Source organism: Hypomesus nipponensis, chromosome 2, assembly GCF_054491055.1.
Source record: "Hypomesus nipponensis isolate SF chromosome 2, ASM5449105v1, whole genome shotgun sequence".
NCBI lineage: Eukaryota > Metazoa > Chordata > Actinopteri > Osmeriformes > Osmeridae > Hypomesus > Hypomesus nipponensis.
Window position 1 is genome coordinate 20505767 of NC_140362.1, and position 19705 is coordinate 20525471.

Sequence of the window (19705 nt, forward strand, 5' to 3'; positions counted from 1 at the left end):
CTCTCTCTCTCTCTCTCTCTCTCTCTCTCTCTCTCTCTCTCTCTCTCTCTCTCTATCTCTCTCTCTCTATCTCTCTCTCTCTATCTCTCTCTCTCTCTCTTTCTCTCTCTCTCTTTCTCTCTCTCTCTTTCTCTCTCTCACGTTCAGAGCAGACCCACAGACAGCCAGTCACCCACGGCCAACACGGCCCTGCACACCACCCCCCCAGCTCCACAGCAGTACAAAGCCTCACTGTCCAGCCTCCTGGAGGTCTGACGCTCCACAGACGAGGCCGGGGAGGGCATGCAGTTTGGGGAGAGAGAGCTGCCTGCCAGGGGCTGTGTCATGATGGCAGTGCAGAAACACCACATGGCTGACCGAGGTTAGCGGTGTTAGCGGTGTTAGATTCAGGGGGGCTTATCTCTGCACACAGAGAGGAAACAGGAACAGAGAGGATCATGGGACGGGTCAGGGAGCTGTGCTGAAGACTCCCATGATCCTCCCTGTTCCTGTCATCCCCCGTGTTCTCAGGCTAAAGAAGAGTTTATCGAGGCGCTGGCGCGACGCGAAAGAAGATGTGCTGAGGCGGACCACTTCCTTCTTCCATCCAGCTCTCACCCTCCCACTCTGTCTTTCACCCTCACACTCTCTCTCTCACACTCACACTCTCTCTCTCGCCCTCTCCTTCCCTCTCACCTGACAGTGTGCTGTTACCCGTGCCGTCCGTAGTGGGGTTGGTGGAGGGGAGTTCTGGTGGGGCGGGGTGATGGATGGAGGGAAAGGGGGTGAGGGAGGGGGGGGCGATGGAGGGGGGAGAGGGGGTGAGGGAGGGGGGGGGTGATGGAGGGGGGAGAGGGAGGGGGGAGAGGGGGGAGGGAGGGGGGGGTGATGGAGGGGGGAGAGGGGGTGAGGGAGGGGGGGGGTGATGGAGGGGGGGAGAGGGAGGGGGGAGAGGGGGTGAGGGAGGGGGGGGGGGGTGATGGATGGATGGATAAAGGGAGAGGGGAGGGGTTGATTTTGAAAGGGGACAGACAGAGAAAAGCAATGGGATGACGTGATTAGACCAGGCCAGAGTGGCCATCTTTGGCATCCTTTTTTATAAATGAATACGCATTTGGTTTCTGTGAGAGTTCTGTCACTCGTAACATTTCACCAAATAGCCAGGCACTGCAATTCAGGAGGAGAAGATAGAAGGGGTGAGGAAGGGGGGGAGGCGTGGGAGGAGAGTGGAAGAGGGTCGGGGGGCTTACCGGAGGGGTCTGTGGTGGAGTTGGAGGAGTTGTTTCCAGGGGTGGGGCTGGCGGAGGTGTGGAGGACAGGAGGAGGAGGAGGAGAGGAAGAGGGGTCTGGAGGAGCAGGAGGAAGATAAGGAGGAACTGGCCCAGTCTCTGTACCTGTCTCCCCAAAGGGCTCTGGGAAAAAAATAATAATCAAAAAGGCGTTTTATTTTATTTATGTATGACTATATCCTAACAGCAGCCGCTCCCAAGCCGAGTGAAACAGGAAGTGGGCGGGGCCACACCCACCGGAGTAGAAGGAGATCTCGCTGATGAGCAGCCAGCGGTCGGCGAAGGCAAACTTGCAACGCAGGATCTGTGCGGGGCGCCCCCCCAGGGGCAGGGAGATGAGCCGGGACGAGGGGTCCTTCAGGTCCTCCAGGGGCACGGCCAGGACCAGTGCTGGGGACCAGGGCTGCAGCAGGCCCGGCTTGAACTGGCACTCCACCCTGCTGAAGACCCGAACGCCCTGGGTGTGACGATTGTTACTATGCACCTGGAGGGGGGGGGGGGGGATGAGGGGGGGTGGGTGAGTGTTAGGACAGATTCTAAACACATGCCATGGGGAGCAAGGTAAACATGTTTCTAACTTCCTGAACGTCACGGCCTGAGGCCCGTCTGTTGCATTAATCGAGACGAAAGAATAGGATTCAATTAAACTATAGAAATTAAACCGATTTTTAATCCTGTCGAGGCTTAATTGCTTTGGCGCGATGCGGTGTTGGGCACAGGCGCAAAGACCGGACGGGAGAAACGTGAGAGGGAGGTGGAGAGAGAGAGAGAGAGGGAAGGAAGGAGAGGGAAAGAGAGAGAGAAAGAGAGGGAGAGAAGAAGGAAAGAGGGAGGTGGAGAGAGAGGGAAAGAGAGAGAGAGGAAGGAGAAAGGGAGATGGAGAGAGGGAGAGAGGAAAGAGAGAGGGAGGTGGAGAGAGAGGAAGGAGAGAGGGAGGTGGAGAGAGAAGGAGAGAGGAAGGAGAGAGGGAGGGAGAGGAGAGGGAGGACAAGGGTAGGGAACATACTTCAGAGAATACAATCTTTTTTTACTGCTTACAAGTCAGACATGACCAGAGAGAGACAGGGAGACAAAGAGAGAGAGCAAGAGAGACAGAAAGAGGGAGAGAGAGAGACAGAAAGAGGGATAGAGAGAGACAGAAAGAGGGAGAGAGACAGAAAGAGGGAGAGAGACAGAAAGAGGGAGAGAGAGACAGAGAGGGAGAGAGGGAGAGAGAGAGAGACGCCTCCATAAAAGAGCTGATATATTGGGTGCCAATGCTGTCTGGCGAGAGAAAGAGGGAGAGAGAGTGGGAGAGGGAGGAGGAGGGGGAGAAGGAGGAGGGGGAGAATGGAAAGGGGGATTTTTAACGAGCAGGGTAGACAGCAAACTGTAGATCTCAGAGATAGGAGAACGGGGGGGGGGGCAGAGGAGCGAGGGACGTGAGAACAAAGGAGAAGAGGAGGGAGAGGAGGAGGAGAGGAGAAGAAGGAGGAGGAGGAGAGGAGGAGGAGAGGAGGAGGAGGAGGAGGAGGAGGAGGAGGAGGAGGAGGAGGAGGAGGAGGAGGAGAGGAGAAGAAGGAGGAGGAGGAGAGGAGGAGGAGGAGAGAAGGAGGAGGAGAGGAGAGGAGGAGGAGGAGGTTAGGAGGAGAGGAGGAGGAGGAGAGAAGGGTGAAGGGCTGGTGTAAAGACTCCACTGACAGGTTAGTCCTTAAGCTGACACTTGCTGTAGGGCCAAAGCCTCTCTCTAACTGAATACACATGTGTATGAACACGCACGCACGCACGCACGCCCACACACACACACACACACACACACACACTGAGGCACTGGGGGAACAGCTGCTTCCCCAGACACAGAGGTGGACATGTAACTGATTCTATCTGGAGGGGGGGGGGGCTCTAATAAGTCAACAAAGCCTTCTGGGTAACCTGCCCCCCCCCCACCCTCTGAGGGGATCAGAACTGGAACTTGGAACCCACGTTACATGTTCTACTCTGCTTTACTCTCCGTTAAATCTCCACTGTTCTGAGGAACTTTCTCCTTTTCCTTGGTGCAGAGAGATTATCCTGCAGCTCTAAGGCTCTCAACGTCTAGGAGAAGTGATGGGACAACTACAAGCAGATGCACACTATTCAGTATTTACTGTAAACTCTTTAACAATTCACGCAGGAGGGGAGCAATATCTGCCTGTCTTCCAGGCTGGAAGGCGGAGGGGCGCATCACAGGAGGTGAGTGCGGGGAGGGCTTTGGGAGAGGGGCAGGAATACGGGATAAATGTCACGACGACCTCAGGAAAACCTTGTGGGCTGGGAGTGAGCAGGTACTTAAAAATAAAAAGAGAGAGAAAGGCCTGAGAACAATAAGGAGGCTTATCTGTGGCCTTTCAACAGCCTGGGAAAGAGGGGTGGATTTAGCGTTTGGGGAACGCAACACGCACACGCACACACATTTAAGGTACACACACACACACACATCACTGTGGGCCAAATGAGCTGCCTCATCATAATGTATACACTGCATGTACAACGGCAATTAAAACCGGTCAATTAGGGCTCATGGTGGGTGTATTCCACCCTAAACCAACATTCCAAGAATATTCCAGAAGACCCAGGAACATAACTCAAACTGAGTTGCTTCATACTAAACCTCAAACCCCCCCTGGAGCCTTACACAGACAATGATGCAACTTAGTGGCTCCTAAAGTTGCTTCCCGCTGACGACCAAACCATAATGATTAACGACAACAAAATGAGAAACAAATTAAACAGGCCAATGGAAATTGAAGACAATATGCTAGTGGCTGGCCGCACAGTCATGATGAACGACCAAGAGATAAGATCTCAATGTTTATGTGTCTGGTGAAACGTCGGTAAACATTGGTCAGTTGAATTATTTATCGAGGGACATGGGAATTCTTGTGGAAGCTTTAACCTCGACAAAGAGAAAGAAGCGGCAGTCAGATGACTGAGTGGTGAGGGAGTCGGGCTATTAATCAGAAGGTTGCCAGATCGATTCCCCGCTGTGCCAAATAACGTTGTGTCCTTGGGCAAGGCACTTCACCCTACTTGCCTCAGGGGCAATGTCCCTGTACTTACTGTAAGTCGCTCTGGATAAGAGCGTCTGCTAAATGACTAAATGTAATGTAAATGTAGAAGCAGAGAAAGAGAGACACACAGACACCCCCTCCTCCAGGAGCTTCTGATACCTGCATGGTGTGGAAGATGCGGGTGTCCTCGAAGTGGAACTCGACGTCCACGCTGCCCTGCCCCAGAGCTTCGCGACTCCAGCCCAGGTAGTCGTACCCCGGCCAAACCCTCAGCTCCTTGGTCTCAGTGAAGTCATCACCTCCCAGCACGCCGTCACACAGCTGGCCCAGACCTCCGAACTGGACCCTGGACACACACACACACACACACACACGAGTTATTACATGACATACTTGGTGGAGAGAAACACAGTCAAGGGCTGACAGTAAAGGATTGTCCATGCGTACGTGTTTGCTTGCAGAACGTACACTCTTCCGGTCGCACGCACGCACACTCGGCAACACACAGGGTCACCCACTGCGTCCCCACGGCTCTCTCTCACACACACACATCTGCTGCGAACGCGTCTGGATTGCGTCAAAGCCGTTAGCTCACCCGCAAAGAAAACTTTTAAGGCTCATTTAAGAGGCACATGTGAGTATTAACCCGCCCCGTCTCCCTCGACGATACAGCCCGGAAACAGACCACGACTCCCTGTGCAAATAAAGACCAGGCCAGCCGCGTCCAAATCATGTCATTCTTATTCGATTAGGTGGACGGGAAAATAAACAGTTTGGAGCGAGGCTGCAGGGTCTGTCAGTGTGGAGTGCTTGGCTCAGGGAAGCTCCCCACATCGCAGACACATGGAGCTGCTTACTGGCTTTCTAATTCAGACATCATTTCAATCAGCGGCCCCCTCCAAACGTTCGCTCTCAGGGTTTTTCTTGAGACCGAACCGTCGTTTGCTGACAACCTCGGTTGTCGTGGAGCTCGATGTGTTTGGAGGATGTGATGGGCTGTTTGGGCCCAGGGGGACTGGGGGGACTGGGGGGGGTTAATGGTGATTGGATGCTCACCCTGCCTCTGTGCTCCCGTCGTAGGTGGAGTCGTTCAGGTAGACAGGGGAGCCAGACAAGTGCATGACATGGCCCACTGGAGCTGTGTACGCCTTCAGACCGTCTGAGAGAGAGAGACGGAGGGAGAGAGAGAGAGAGAGAGAGAGAGGGGGAGAGAGAGAGAGAGAGAGAGAGAGAGAGAGAGAGAGAGAGGGGGGGGGAGAGAGAGGGTGGGAGAGAGAGAGAGAGAGAGAGAGAGAGAGAGAGAGAGAGAGAGAGAGAGAGAGGGGGGGGGGGAGAGAGAGAGACGGAGGGAGAGAGAGAGAGAGAGAGAGAGAGAGAGAGAGACAGAGAGAGAGAGAGGGTGGGAGAGAGAGAGAGAGAGAGAGGGGGGGGAGAGAGAGAGAGAGAGAGGGTGGGAGAGAGAGAGAGGAGAGAGAGAGAGAGGAGAGAGGGTGGGAGAGAGAGAGAGGAGAGAGAGGGGGGGAGAGAGAGGGAGGAGAGAGAGGGGAGAGAGGGGGGCAGAGAAGAGTGAGAGGGGGAAATCCAGAAATCCAGAGAGGGAGGTCAATCACAACACACATAACACACTTCATTACACCTAGCATTACGGAGGGAATGTTCAGTGATTTGAATTTGGACGGCTTTTGCGCCAACTACATTCTCAGCTTCTCCACCTCCAGCACCTGCATTAGGGAGCGTAATGTCAGACTGCAGGCCCAGTCAGGAGAGGATAATCAGGCCTCGCTCTCAGGCCGGCGGAACGTCCCTCTCAGCCACTAGCTCCCACACCTCCACCACACATAATAAGAACTGCTGTGGAAGTTAGCTTCACCCGGGACTGGTGTGTGGAAGTGTGTGTGGGTCAGGTTGTGGAATGAGGGGAGTAAGAGGGGTATTTGAGTGTGTGTGTGTGTGTGCATGGGAGGGAGGTGGTCAAATCGAAGCTTGCGCAACAAACATTCTGAGCCCTGTTACAAGTTCAGGAGCACAGAGAAAGGAACTGTGTGCAATTCCTGAAATTCTGTGGACTAGTATGCATATCCCAACCTCATACAGGTCTTTGTGGTCTACAGGCGCAATCGCAGAACGTTGCAGACGGGATAGGATCTTCCAGGAGGAAGCCCTATCCCCAGATAACGACCCTGATTTACAGCCAGCTATCGTGTGAGGGGAGAGAGGAGGTGAGCCACCCATCCATTCTGTGTTAGTCGGTGGTGTTCCAGATACAGGCAGCAACACCGTTTATCACCCAGTGTGGTTTATCTCATCTCAGACGGAACCACGGCAGTAGATTAAAGGTGATGGCTTTATGTGTTTGGCTGTACCGGAAGACTTGCACGCACACAGGTACGTACGCACGCACACACACATTCTGTAAACACACCAGACGTACACACAGGTACGTCATGAACGCAGACAAATGAGCCGGCAGGCAGTGACAGAAAAACACACAAAGGCATCCGCTCGCTATGACACGCACGTCCCACACACAAGGTCACATGACTGAAGGGTAGTGGCGTGCTTTCTGACCACTCCTCTGCATGTCTGGAGCGAGAAGCAGTGAGGCGCAAACTGAGCCATGTTCGGTGATCTCACCCAAGGAATCAGTTCAATAATGAAAAACTACAGCCACTGGAGGTTTGCCAAAGCACACGGAAAGGATTATGTATCTCTCTCTCTCTCTCTCTCTCTCTCTCTCTCTCTCTCTCTCTCTCTCTCTCTCTCTCTCTCTCTCTCTCTCTCTCTCTCTCTCTCTCTCTCTCTCTCTCTCTCTCTCTCTCTCTCTCTCTCTCTCTCTGTCCTCATCTCTCTCTCTCAAGTGAATGCAGAAGCAAGAAAACATACATTACACGCATCAACGGATAGGTAGACACACACTCTCACACACACACACTCTCACACCCACACACACTCTCTCAAACACTCTCTCACCCCCTCTCTCTCACCCCCTCTCTCTCACCCCCTCTCTCACCCCCTCTCTCACACTCTCTCACTCTCTCTCTCTCACACACCCTCTCTCTCTCACTCTCTCACACACCCTCTCTCTCTCTCTCTCTCTCTCTCTCTCTCTCTCTCTCTCACACACACACTCTCTCACACTCTCTCACACACACACCCTCTCACACACCCTCACACACCCTCTCTCTCCCCCCCCCTCTCTCTCTCTCTCTCTCTCACACACTCTCTCACACACACACACACACACCCTCTCTCTCCCCGTCTTTCCCCTCTCTCCCCCTCTCCCTCCCTCCCTCTCTCTCTCTCTCTCTCTCTCTCTCTCTCTCTCTCTCTCACACCCGGGGGATGTGGAGGGTGTTTACCGTTCCACAGACAGCCGTACAGCTCCACTCTGAGGCAGACGCTCATGACCCTGTCAGCCAGGGGGTAGAAGCGCACCGTGCGGGCCACGATGGGTGGCCCCAGGTCCTTCAGAACCACCTCGTACGTGTTCTCGTTCCCAGACACCACCTACCGGAGGGGAGGAGGGGAGAGAGGGGGAGGAGGGGAGGAGGGGGAGGAGGGGAGGAGGGGAGAGAGGGGGAAGAGGGGAGAGAGGGGAGAGAGGGGGAAGAAGGGAGGAGGGGAGAGAGGCGGGTGGGTTGGAGATAGGGTTAGAAATAGTCCAAAGCCTTGACAGAATGGAGGGGACTGGAAGACAAAGAGAGAGAGATAAAGAGAGAGAGAGAGATAGAGACAGAGAGAGAGACGGAAAGAGACAGAGAGAGACAGAGAGAGAGAGAAAAGGAGCTTGTCTCACCTCCTGGCTCGAGCGGTCCTTCCAGGTCATCCAGGTCCGACCGTCTCTGGAGTAGCTCAGCTTGTAGCTCCGGGCAAACTCCCGGCCGTGCCCGTCGGCGTGGCGACCCTGGGTTCCCACCAGGGACAGGAAGTGGAGGGTGCGGAGATCCACCTACAGGGAAAGGGAGGGCTGCGTTAGCGACGCACGCTCGCACGCCAGGCTAGCACGCCAGGCTAGCACGCCAGGCTAGCACGCCAGGCTAGCACGCCAGGCTAGCACGCCAGGCTAGCACGCCAGGCTAGCACGCCAGGCAAGCCCTGCTGTGCTTCTGACTGACCCTGAACACCAAGGCTGCTGGGGACATTTTGAAGCGCTGATGCTAATTATTTCGCGTATTGTCACTGATGTTTGAGTCTGTCTGGCTGACTTCGCCTATCACACATACGAATCTAACTTCCGCGTGCTGTGGTGGATGTGGGCGATGAACATGTATCTTACCTGGAGATACTCAGAACCGCTGGGAAACACTGATCCTGCGGGACACCACGCTCCATCCCCCTCTCCTGTACTCAACCTGGGGTGGACAGTGGGAACAAGGGAGAGAGACCAAGAGAGTGAGTGAGACAGAGAGAGAGAGGGCAGAGGGAGAGAGACAGAGAGAGAGAGGTTAAGGTTAAGAGGTGGTTGGGTCACTATAACTCTTCATGTGATCACGTTAGGCTTGACGCTTCATAACCTGCTTGCTTTATACTCACAACACCCCAAAACAGCTCTGGCACAGAGACCTCCACAACCACAGTCTACAGAGACCACCACAACCACAGTCTACAGAGACCTCCACAACCACAGTCTACAGAGACCTCCACAACCACAGTCTACAGAGACCTCCACAACCACAGCCTACAGAGACCTCCACAACCACAGTCTACAGAGACCTCCACAACCACAGTCTACAGAGACCTCCACAACCACAGCCTACAGAGACCTCCACAACCACAGTCTACAGAGACCTCCACAACCACAGTCTACAGAGACCTCCACAACCACAGTCTACAGAGACCTCCACAACCACAGTCTACAGAGACCTCCACAACCACAGTCTACAGAGATCTCCACGCTCCACCTCCACAACCTCCGCACTCATTTCACCACGACTCATCGACGTGACCGCGGTATTAAGACAACAGCAGTGTCTGTGATGCCGGGTTCTGTTTTGGACTGGGGAACAGGGATGAGGCTACACGACAGCCTCAAGACTGAGAACAGAACGAGGATTCCATCATTTCTTAGTGGGAACAGTCCCTCGGCTGGGACCACAGGGTCACCACATGAACACCCAAGACAAGCACCATAAAGACACCACTGCTGTCTCCACCAATACAACTTCATACATCCACTCTGGGTGATTGACGATATCAATAACCTTCACTGGAATGACTTTCTGCTAGCTCTGAGATCATCCAGACCACACTGAAGCCACAACGTGACCACTCTGGGCCTCTCCTCTGCCTCTCCTGCGGAGCGAGGCAGGACGGAGGGAGGAGGAGTGAGGCAGGACGGAGGGAGGAGGAGCGAGGCAGGACGGAGGGAGGAGGAGCGAGGCAGGACGGAGGGAGGAGGAGCGAGGCAGGACGGAGGGAGGAGCGTGGAAAACAAGGGAGGGAAAGAAGGAGTGCAGCCAGGGCAGAGCCTGGTCCAGCAGGCATCAGCCAGCAGGATTAATATTACAGACCCATACCCTGCCAAGTCATTCAGTCCCTTCCTCTCTCTCTCTCTCTCTCTCTCTCTCTCTCTCTCTCTCCCTCTCCCTCTCCCCCTCTCCCTCTCCCCCCTCTCTCTCTCTCTCTCTCTCTCTCTCTCTCTCTCTCTCTCTCTCTCTCTCTCTCTCTCTCTCTCTCTCTCTCTCTCTCTCTCTCTCTCTCTCTCTCTCTCTCCCTCCCTCCCTCCCTCCCTCCCTCCCTCCCTCCCTCCCTCCCTCCCTCCCTCCCTCCCTCCCTCCCTCCCTCCCTCCCTCCCTCCCTCTCTCTCTCTCTCTCTCTCTCTCTCTCTCTCTCTCTCCCTCCCTCTCCCTCCCTCTCCCTCCCTCTCCCTCTCCCTCTCCCTCTCTCTCTCTCTCTGTCTCTGTCTCTCTCTCTCTCTGTCTCTCTCTCTGTCTCTGTCGCCCTCTCTCTCTCCCACTGCTCCCTCTCTCCATTTCCAGAGCAGAATAACACCCGCCAGGTCCCCCTCTCTCTATTGGGTTCCCCTTGCGTACCCCATGAATTCCCCTCTACTTCTCTCCTTCCCTCGTCCAGCATGCTGTCCACCCCAGAGTCATAATGAGCGCCTCCCTGAAAGCACAGCCAGCTTGTCCTCCCTTCTCCCTCCATCCCTCTTTCACACTCTCCCCTCATCCCTCTGTTCCTGTCTGAAATCCCAGATCGTTCTGTCCAGCCCTGGTGCCCCTCTCACTACCTTCCTCCAAAGTCCTTATTTCTCTCTTTCTTTCACGAGCGCAAAAGCTCTCGTAAATTCGTCAGTAATGCTCGGAGTAACGAAGCATGTTATGCATGTTAGGATTGACCTCCCTCTCTTGATTTCTCTCCCTCACTCTTCTCCCCGCTCTCTCTCTCTCCATCACTCTTCTTCTTCCTCTCTCCCTCCCTCACTCTTCTCACCGCTCTCTCTCTCCATCACTCTTCTCCTTCCTCTCTCCCTCCCTCACTCTTCTCACCTCCCCTCTCTCTCTCTCTCTCCTTCACTCTTTCCCCCCCTCTCTCCCTCCCTCATTCTTCCCACCCCTCTCTCCCTCTCTCTCTCCCTCACTCTTCTCCTTCCTCTCTCCCTCCCTCACTCCCCCCCTCTCTCTTTCCCTCCCTCATTCTTCCTCTCTCTCTGGTGTCTCTTAAAGTAGTTGCAGATAATCACCTCCACATGGCCAGACGCTCAGCCAGCAGGCCCTGCCCAGCAGGCCAGAGGAGTAAACAGAGGTACACACACACACACACACGCACACGGGCGCACGCCTACAGCGTACACTTGCACCACACAAGCCTCGTCATAAAACTAAAAAGAAGAAGAAGAAAAAAAAGAAAGCAGCGGATGTCTAGTCTTTCCCCACTGCCATACACACATTCTTGTCTGCTGCTGTAGACAAGTGGTAATGTTATCACCTAATGTGATTTAGAGGCTCACCTCCTCTCTTTGTACTGTAATGTTATACAGATCTGTTACAGGGGCGCAAACTAGTCGTGAACACGCAGAGGACCGAAGGACCTCCAGATATAGGCAAACACACATGCACACACACACACACGCACACGCACACACACATGCACACACACATGCACACACACTAATCCGTACCGTCCATGTTTGGCCTCAGTGGAGTCTGACCAGGCGCTGGAGGCTGTGATGTCAGAGTCTGGGATGGTGCCATCTTCCATCCCCAGGGCGTATCGACACTGAGCTGAGAGACACAGATAGATAGTTAATACAGTTCTATATGGACCAGATGAGAGAGAGACAGATAGATAGATAGTTAATACAGTTCTATATGGACCAGATGAGAGAGAGACAGATAGATAGAGAGTTAATACAGGACTATATGGACCAGATGAGAGAGAGACACAGATAGATAGAGAGTTAATACAGGACTATATGGACCAGATGAGAGAGAGACAGATAGATAGAGAGTTAATACAGGACTATATGGACCAGATGAGAGAGAGACAGATAGATAGAGAGTTAATACAGGACTATATGGACCAGATGAGAGAGAGACAGATAGATAGAGAGTTAATACAGGACTATATGGACCAGATGAGAGAGAGACAGATAGATAGAGAGTTAATACAGGACTATATGGACCAGATGAGAGAGAGACAGACAGATAGAGACAGACAGATAGAGAGCGTTAATACAGTACTATATGGACCAGATGAGAGAGAGACAGACAGATAGAGAGTTAATACAGGACTATATGGACCAGATGAGAGAGAGACAGACAGATAGAGACAGACAGATAGAGAGCGTTAATACAGTACTATATGGACCAGATGTCTAGAAGTAACACGATAGCTGTGTTTTACTGTCAGGGGCAGTCATTGGTCACGGGGCATTATGTCATCTCCAAAGCAGCTTCCTGATTTCACACCCTGTGGCATTTGCGATATCAAATTGACCTTGTCAGGTCTAATTTGTTTTCTAATCAGTCAGATGGAGAGAGATGGCTGTCGATGTTAATCGAGTCAGATTAAAAAGACAATACTTAATATTCGACTTTCTCCAATTATTCTGTGTCTAGTAGTGTTGGCTTCATTCTTGGGGTGTTTTTTTGGTCTTAATTGCCTTCTAGTTTGCAACACTGACACACTGACACAGATCCTCCAGGTGGCCTGTCCGGGCCACGCTCCTCGTCCTCCAATCATCAGCCTCTCCTTCCCTCACCTCCGTCTGCTGTGGGTCCCGGCTACGGGATGACACGGCGGGGAGAGGAGGAGGAGGAGGACGAGGACGAAGATGAGAAGGTGGGAGAGGACGGGCTGGCTTCAGTATCAGCCTTGACACCCGTCCAGAGGACATCATCATCAGGGCTCAGTCGGCCTCCAGACATGAGCAAACGACTCGGCTATCTGCCATGCCCTCGGAGTGGCAGACGTTACCCAACGAGGACACATTAGTGAGTCTTATCTCCCAGTGCGGGGTGGGGAATGACGATAGGGGGGAGTGGGGGAGAGGGGGTTTGGAGAGGGAGGGAGGGGGTTTGGAGAGGGAGGGAGTTCACTGGTGCTGATGAAGGGAGAGGGGGTGGTCTTAACCGAGTCGTCTGACAGTGATATTACAAGGTGGGGGATGAGGGGTGGGGGTATGAGGGGGGTGATGGGGGTTGGCTTGTCTAACTCTGTTGCTGTCAGTGAATCAGGGGACAAGAATGTTGGGCTGGGAGACAAACCTTAAAACCCTGCCCCACACACACACACACACACACACACACACTAGCAGCTAGGCAGGCACACACCCCTATGGACAGGTGCCTATTTCATGACATCATCCCCATGCCCCCAATAAACACCCGCTCCCTCTCTCAAACTTCTTTCATTACCTCGCTCAATATCTCCGTCTGCCTTTCACTGGGTTTTCTATTCTGATATTCTGTTTTATCTCCTGGGCTGCCCTCCCGGGGTGCCACCCTTTACCAGCCCACACACACCCAGGGACCCAAGTCAGGAGTTCATAAAAGCCTGCCTGGACAGCAATGACATCACGATGGCTCCTATAGATTATTTTGATGATTGTTTTTATTGTGTTATTGTTGTTGTCGTCGTGTTACTTTGATGTGTTCTGTGCTGTGCAACACATAGGCTCTTGGAAGACGTTTAAGTTTTCACGTTTAAGTCCAAGTCTGTCTTTGTGAACTTCAGAAAGGGTGGAAATACCGACCACACCCAACAAAGAAACCGTCTACCTGCAATATGATCACTGCGTGCCAGCGTGCCTGTCTGTACAAATCCACAGCCAATACTTCACCGGCGTTGCTGTGGCATGCCGTGGTTTCACCTGGTCGGGTGCACATGTACTGGCACACGAGTGTGTTAACACACGCACGCACGCTCACGGGCGTGTATCTGTGATTGACTGTTTGAGGCTTGTACGGTTGAGGACTGGGAACTTTCTCTGTGCTGCAGCACTCTCCTGTTCCACACGAACAGCCTCGGAGCCACGGGGATGAAACAGGATATCCTGCTGATAGGTGATGGAGAGACTTATCGCACCGATCTGAGAATGTGATGAGAATGTGTGCGGGGAGCAGACAGACGGAGGGTGGGTGGGAGACGCCAGGGGGCAGGGAGGTAGGAGGAATGGGAGAAGAAGAGCAATAGATGCCATCGTTTTGCCCTGGTCTGAGAATGTAATCTTTTTCATTCTCGTTTCACCCAAAGGGGAGACACCTTATGTTCCTATGAAGATTATTTATTTCATCACTTGTATTCCCCGAAGGGGAAAACCACATGTTTCTAAAATGCTTGTTTGTATTCGTATTATAAAACAGAATGTGCAATATCGTTTCTAGTCATGGGTTAGTGATTTTGTTGTCTCTTGTTGTGTCTCACCTGGGTTAAAGTGCCACTCGTGATCCTCTGCAGACGACAGAGCCACCAGGACCGTGACGAGGACAGGCAACAGTGGCAGCTGGGGCACGGCCATGGCAGCAACACCACACCTGATTACCTGTCCGGAGACACGCGGAAGACCACAGGCATACCTGCCTCAGAGGAAAGAGAGAGAGGGGGGGGGGGGGGAGAGAGAGAGAGAGAGAGAGAGAGAGAGAGAGAGAGAGAGAGAGAGAGAGAGAGAGAGAGAGGGAAAATGAGAAGGGGGGGATTAAAAGATTACAAACTGCATGAAAGACTGCCTTTCACAGACCGCCTTTCACACTGTGGATGGATTGCCATCAGGCCCCGTCTAGATACAGTAGCTCTGCCAGTGATTCACGCCCTCTCTGTCCCTGGTCAACGTTAACCCAACACCACCACCAGTAACGATGCTGGGCCAAATCCCCAGGATTATCCCAGGGTGGTGAGCACGCCTGTGGGAGATGACCTTCGCAGCAACAACCTGGGGCTATGGAGCTCACCAGCACAGCCTCCCTGACTGACAATAACCCCACCTGTCAACCAAATACCACTGGACTGATGTGTCCTATTCATCACACTTCATTTCAGACAGGAGACACAGAGAAGAGGAGGTGCTCTGGTGGGTGGGGAGGGAGTGAGTGAGTGAGTGAGTGAGTGAGTGAGTGAGTGAGTGAGGGAGGGAGGGAGGGAGGGAGGGAGGGAGGGAGGGAGGGAGGGAGGGAGGGAGGGAGGGAGGGAGGGAGGGAGGGAGGGAGGGAGGGAGGGAGGGAGGGAGGGAGGGAGGGAGGGAGGGAGGGAGGGAGGGAGGGAGGGAGGGAGGGAGGGAGGGATTTTCCAACAAATTAATGATATGTAAATTGTGTCCAATCACGTAAAAATAGCTTCAAAACAACCTCTAGGTTTCTGACAAATGCCTACCCTAAAAATAGCCACCTAAAGCAATGTCTGGAAGCAAACACCCTCAAGAAACCAGCCTACGAGTGACAGCAGAACAGAGCCAGGTCCTTATCAGAGACTAGAACCTGGTACCGCAGCAGATAGCTGTATTTTAAATGTCATCCTCTCATTCGGTTTAAAAGTGCCATACTTAGCCGGCAGCTGTAATTACCTCCCGGAACATTCTATTCTTTTCTGCATAAGAGATGCAATTACTGAGGGTGGAGACAATGTGATTGACGGCTGCTATCCTCAGCTACTGATTGACTTAAACACAGCACCCTGTCTTGTTTATGAGATTTGTTTACAACGGACAGAGGTATTGTGCGGAAGGCTGGATGGAAAAAGTGTCAAAGAAAAAGGGAGGGAGAAAAAGCACTTCAATTGTTTATTTTTTTCAAGGAGAGAATAGAGCTCTAGATCAGATGAGATCTGAGCTGCATCAGAGCAGATGGACGCTAGGCTGCTAGCTCCCTCGCAGTTCCAGCATTGCAAAACAACATTCACAGCTGGCAAACCATATAATATTACCTGAATATCACAACTATGTCCCGTGTAACTAGTCTTGTTTCAATGGGTGGGCTCTGGTGGGTTTCCACGGAGACAGAAAGGGCTTGTCCAGTGGCTCAGTTCAGTGTGTTTGTGTGTGTGTGTGTGTGTGTGTGTAGGGGGAAACCTAATAGAGAGACAGCTGGTAGAGGAGAGGCTGGGGGGAGGAGAGGGGAGAGAGCTAGAGGCTGCCCTGTGCTCCCTGCAGACCCTGTGCTGTGTGCTTCATCTCTGACTACAGTGGCAGAGACCGACAGCTGACACACAGCTGTGGTGACACAGGGGGGGGGCATGAGTCGAGTGAGTAGAGAGGGTAGGGGAGAGGGCAGGGGAGAGGGTAGGGGAGAGGGTAGGGGAGAGGGCAGGGGAGAGGGCAGGAGAGAGGGTAGGGGAGAGGCAGGGGAGAGGGCAGGGGAGAGGGCAGGAGAGAGGGTAGGGGAGAGGGTAGGGGAGAGGGTAGGGGAGAGGGTAGGAGAGAGGGTAGGGGAGAGGGCAGGAGAGAGGGTAGGGGAGAGGCAGGGGAGAGGGCAGGGGAGAGGGCAGGGGAGAGGGAAGGGGAGAGGGTAGGGGAGAGGGTAGGAGAGAGGGTAGGGGAGAGGGCAGGAGAGAGGGTAGGGGAGAGGCAGGGGAGAGGGCAGGGGAGAGGGCAGGGGAGAGGGTAGGGGAGAGGGTAGGGGAGAGGGTAGGAGAGAGGGCAGGGGAGAGGGCAGGGGAGAGGGCAGGGGAGAGGGTAGGAGAGAGGGCAGGGGAGAGGGCAGGGGAGAGGGTAGGGGAGAGGGTAGGGGAGAGGGTAGGAGAGAGGGCAGGGGAGAGGGCAGGGGAGAGGGTAGGAGAGAGGGCAGGAGAGAGGGCTGGAGAGAGGGTAGGGGAGAGGGCAGGAGAGAGGGTAGGGGAGAGGGTAGGGGAGAGGGTAGGAGAGAGGGCAGGGGAGAGGGCAGGGGAGAGGGTAGGAGAGAGGGCAGGAGAGAGGGCAGGAGAGAGGGCAGGAGAGAGGGTAGGGGAGAGGGCAGGAGAGAGGGCAGGGGATAGGGCAGGAGAGAGGGTAGGGGAGAGGGCAGGAGAGAGGGTAGGGGAGAGGCAGGGGAGAGGGCAGGGGAGAGGGCAGGAGAGAGGGTAGGGGAGAGGGTAGGGGAGAGGGCAGGAGAGAGGGCAGGAGAGAGGGCAGGGAGAGGGCAGGAGAGAGGGCAGGGGAGAGGGCAGGGGAGAGGGCAGGGGAGAGGGCAGGGGAGAGGCAGGAGAGAGGGCAGGAGAGAGGGCAGGAGAGAGGGCAGGAGAGAGGGCAGGAGAGAGGGCAGGAGAGAGGGCAGGAGAGAGGGCAGGGGAGAGGGCAGGGGAGAGGGCAGGGGAGAGGGCAGGGGAGAGGGCAGGGGAGAGGGCAGGGCACGCATGGAAAAAGAGCAAGGGGCTGACACAGGCATGGAGAGACCGAGAGGAGGATGGAACGAGGGAACAGTCCAAACGACACGAGGGTGTGGGTGTGTGGGGGTGGAGGGTGGGAGCTGATGAAGAGAGGGTGAATTATGGAGTGTGTGTGTGTGTGTGAGAGTGTGTCAGAGAGGAGATTTCAGGGATAGCCAGCCAGAGCAGCTGTCCTGAACACGAGACAGGCGCGCTGGGCAACAGATACAGGGTGCAAGTGTTCTGATTGCAGAGAAAGAGAGGGAGAGGAAAATGAGAGGGGGAAAGAGAGGGGGAGAGAGAGAGAAAGCGGGAGAGAGAAAAAGAATGAGAGAAAGAGAGGGAGCGATAGAGACAGTCGACATGTTTTGACTCAAGCTTTCCAAACCTGTGAAAAAGTGTTGTGTAGTCCAGATGACGCCATGTTGAAATATGGGGCTTACTGGATCCCAGTAAAGCTAAGCATGCAGAACCAGAGCTGAGAATCTCCACTGGCCTGTTGACTATGTCAACAATACCGCACAATCACCACGGTAACCGCCCCACACCGTAAATCAGCATGATCCCCCGCCACAACTCAAAACAAGGTACTCGACAGTGTTATAACAATGTTATGACAATGCTACAATGACGTTAGGGCAATATTATATGTTCTGAAAACCCTCCTTTGGGATATCCTACAGGATGCAGGTTGCTCTAGAACAGTGGTTCTCAAACTTTTTTGGCTTCAATACCCCTTTTTCCTTAGTTCCGAGTTATTATATTTAACTTGAATGTATCCGTTTTGGACACATTTGTGCAGAGACTAATGATACTAACTTAAACTCCGGATTGATTTTCAAGTAGTCTAGACACAAACAGAGGGGCAGATATAGGAAGGTACCAGCTCAGTAAACGAGACAAAGTGAAAATGTCAAAAATGTCCAAGAACCTTGTTGGAACAGTCAAGTGTTTTCTGAACAGCTGTCCTTGTGGTGGGAGAGAGAGAGAGTGAGCGAAAGAGAGAGAGACAGAGAGAGAGACAGAGAGAGAGCGAAAGAGAGAGAGACAGAGAGAGAGACAGAGAAAGAGCGAAAGAGAGAGAGAGAGCGAAAGACAGAGAGAGAGCAGAGAGAGAGAGAGAGAGAGAGAGAGAGAGAGAGAGAGAGAGAGAGAGAGAGAGAGAGAGAGAGAGAGAGAGAGAGAGAGAGAGAGAGAGAGAGAGAGAGACAAGAGTAAGGAGCCAGCCAGTGTGTATCCCCCCGACGGCCAGCTCCTCTCGGCTGATTTGTCTACAGTAATAGAGTAACACTAATGAATGGTTATGAGCAGCTGTCTCACACAACAAAACCGAGAGAGAGAGAGAGAGAGAGAGAGAGAGAGAGAGAGAGAGAGAGAGAGAGAACAGAAAGAGAATTATTTTCTAAAGATAAAAACTAGAGCACACACATTTTCTGTCTTATTACTTGAAAAACTAAACTGTTAACACTGCAAAGAGCCAACCTATGAAAAGAAAAATCCATAAAAAGTTTCTTCAAATTCTCTCGAATCCTACAGAGTTGACAGTGAAGCATTGCCTGTCATGCAGAATTTATGTTTTTAAGATGGAGTCAGAGAGAGTGAGAGGAAAGTAGGTAGAGTGGAAGAAAGATCATTTGCGACTGCTGTCAAACGCCAGATTGCAAATGATCACGTTCTTTCTAGTCATAGTCCACGTTGGAACCAAATGTTGACCATACTTCTGGTTGACTCATTCCAGGCAAGGTAAAATATATACAAAAACATATCTAGCATGTTTGAAGCAAAAGTCTTCAGTGCAAAAACGAAGGCTGTAGTCAGAGAGAGATACTTGGATGTGACTAATGTCTTCTGGGAGAGGCTGAGAGAAGGGAGATATTTGTTTTGGATTTCTGTCATAATTAAGGAGTGTGGCTCAGTTGTCCTGTGAGTCCTCTAGAGAAGGAAGCAGCTTCGAACCTCCACATCGTTTCAAGTGAGATATTCAGCTGAGAGGAGCTGTTAAGGCTTTCCTGGGAGGGACCTGGGGGGTCCTGTTTGTGTGGGTGAGCCAAGACCGCCATTTGCCAAGTTCTGGTCTTGGGAGGGGAAGGAGTGGGGGTGGGGAAGGGGGACATCTATTGCATGCTTTCACTTGGGTCCTCTTGTAAGACCTGCTGGAAAGATTTGCTAGCCTATCTTTGGCATGCCCACTGCTGTCCCAGAGATCATTGACATTTTTTATTGTTGCTCCAGACAGATTCTCCTTCAGCCTTCCTTAAAGTATTATTAAACTGTAAGACATTTTCTTTGCACTTTTTTTGCAAACTACAAAGCTTCCTTACCAAAGCTGCAGCCACTCCCAGCCTCCCAGTTTGCTATTGGTCACTGCCGGACAGGAAGTTAAGTGTGAGTTTCCTGCTGTGCACTTCTGCTCCTTCCAGGATGCAGGAAACGGCTTGAACGTGGTGGCTAGCGTAGCGTTCCACAGCTGATGACAACACATTGTTTAGGAGTGACCCCACGCATCAGGATGGGGTGACCTTGTGGGTCAGCGGGTCATTAAGATCCCATCTGGTGACTCAGACGCCTTATCAATACCAGGAAGTGGCAGTCAGGCGGCTGGAATCTAAGATGTGTTTGACTGGGGAGGCG

At 53.1% G+C, this 19705-nt stretch overlaps 1 protein-coding gene across 5 annotated transcripts in view; it reads right to left on the bottom strand.

Moving 5' to 3' along the window:
- Window positions 1-19705, bottom strand: part of ddr1 (discoidin domain receptor tyrosine kinase 1) — a 35674-nt gene that overhangs the window by 8646 nt on the left and 7323 nt on the right. For 4 of the 5 annotated variants that reach the window (XM_084668338.1, XM_084668329.1, XM_084668314.1 and 1 more), the window contains exons 2-11: window positions 14168-14319; window positions 11421-11523; window positions 8574-8649; window positions 8094-8246; window positions 7657-7804; window positions 5354-5456; window positions 4457-4643; window positions 1506-1752; window positions 1230-1391; window positions 676-729 (exon numbers count right to left, since the gene is read on the bottom strand). In XM_084668338.1, coding sequence (XP_084524464.1) covers window positions 676-729; window positions 1230-1391; window positions 1506-1752; window positions 4457-4643; window positions 5354-5456; window positions 7657-7804; window positions 8094-8246; window positions 8574-8649; window positions 11421-11523; window positions 14168-14261 — 1327 coding nt within the window. In that variant the 5' untranslated portion in view covers window positions 14262-14319. The remainder of the gene's footprint in view (window positions 1-675; window positions 730-1229; window positions 1392-1505; window positions 1753-4456; window positions 4644-5353; window positions 5457-7656; window positions 7805-8093; window positions 8247-8573; window positions 8650-11420; window positions 11524-14167; window positions 14320-19705) is intronic. The other variant, XM_084668322.1, reaches the window with a different exon arrangement.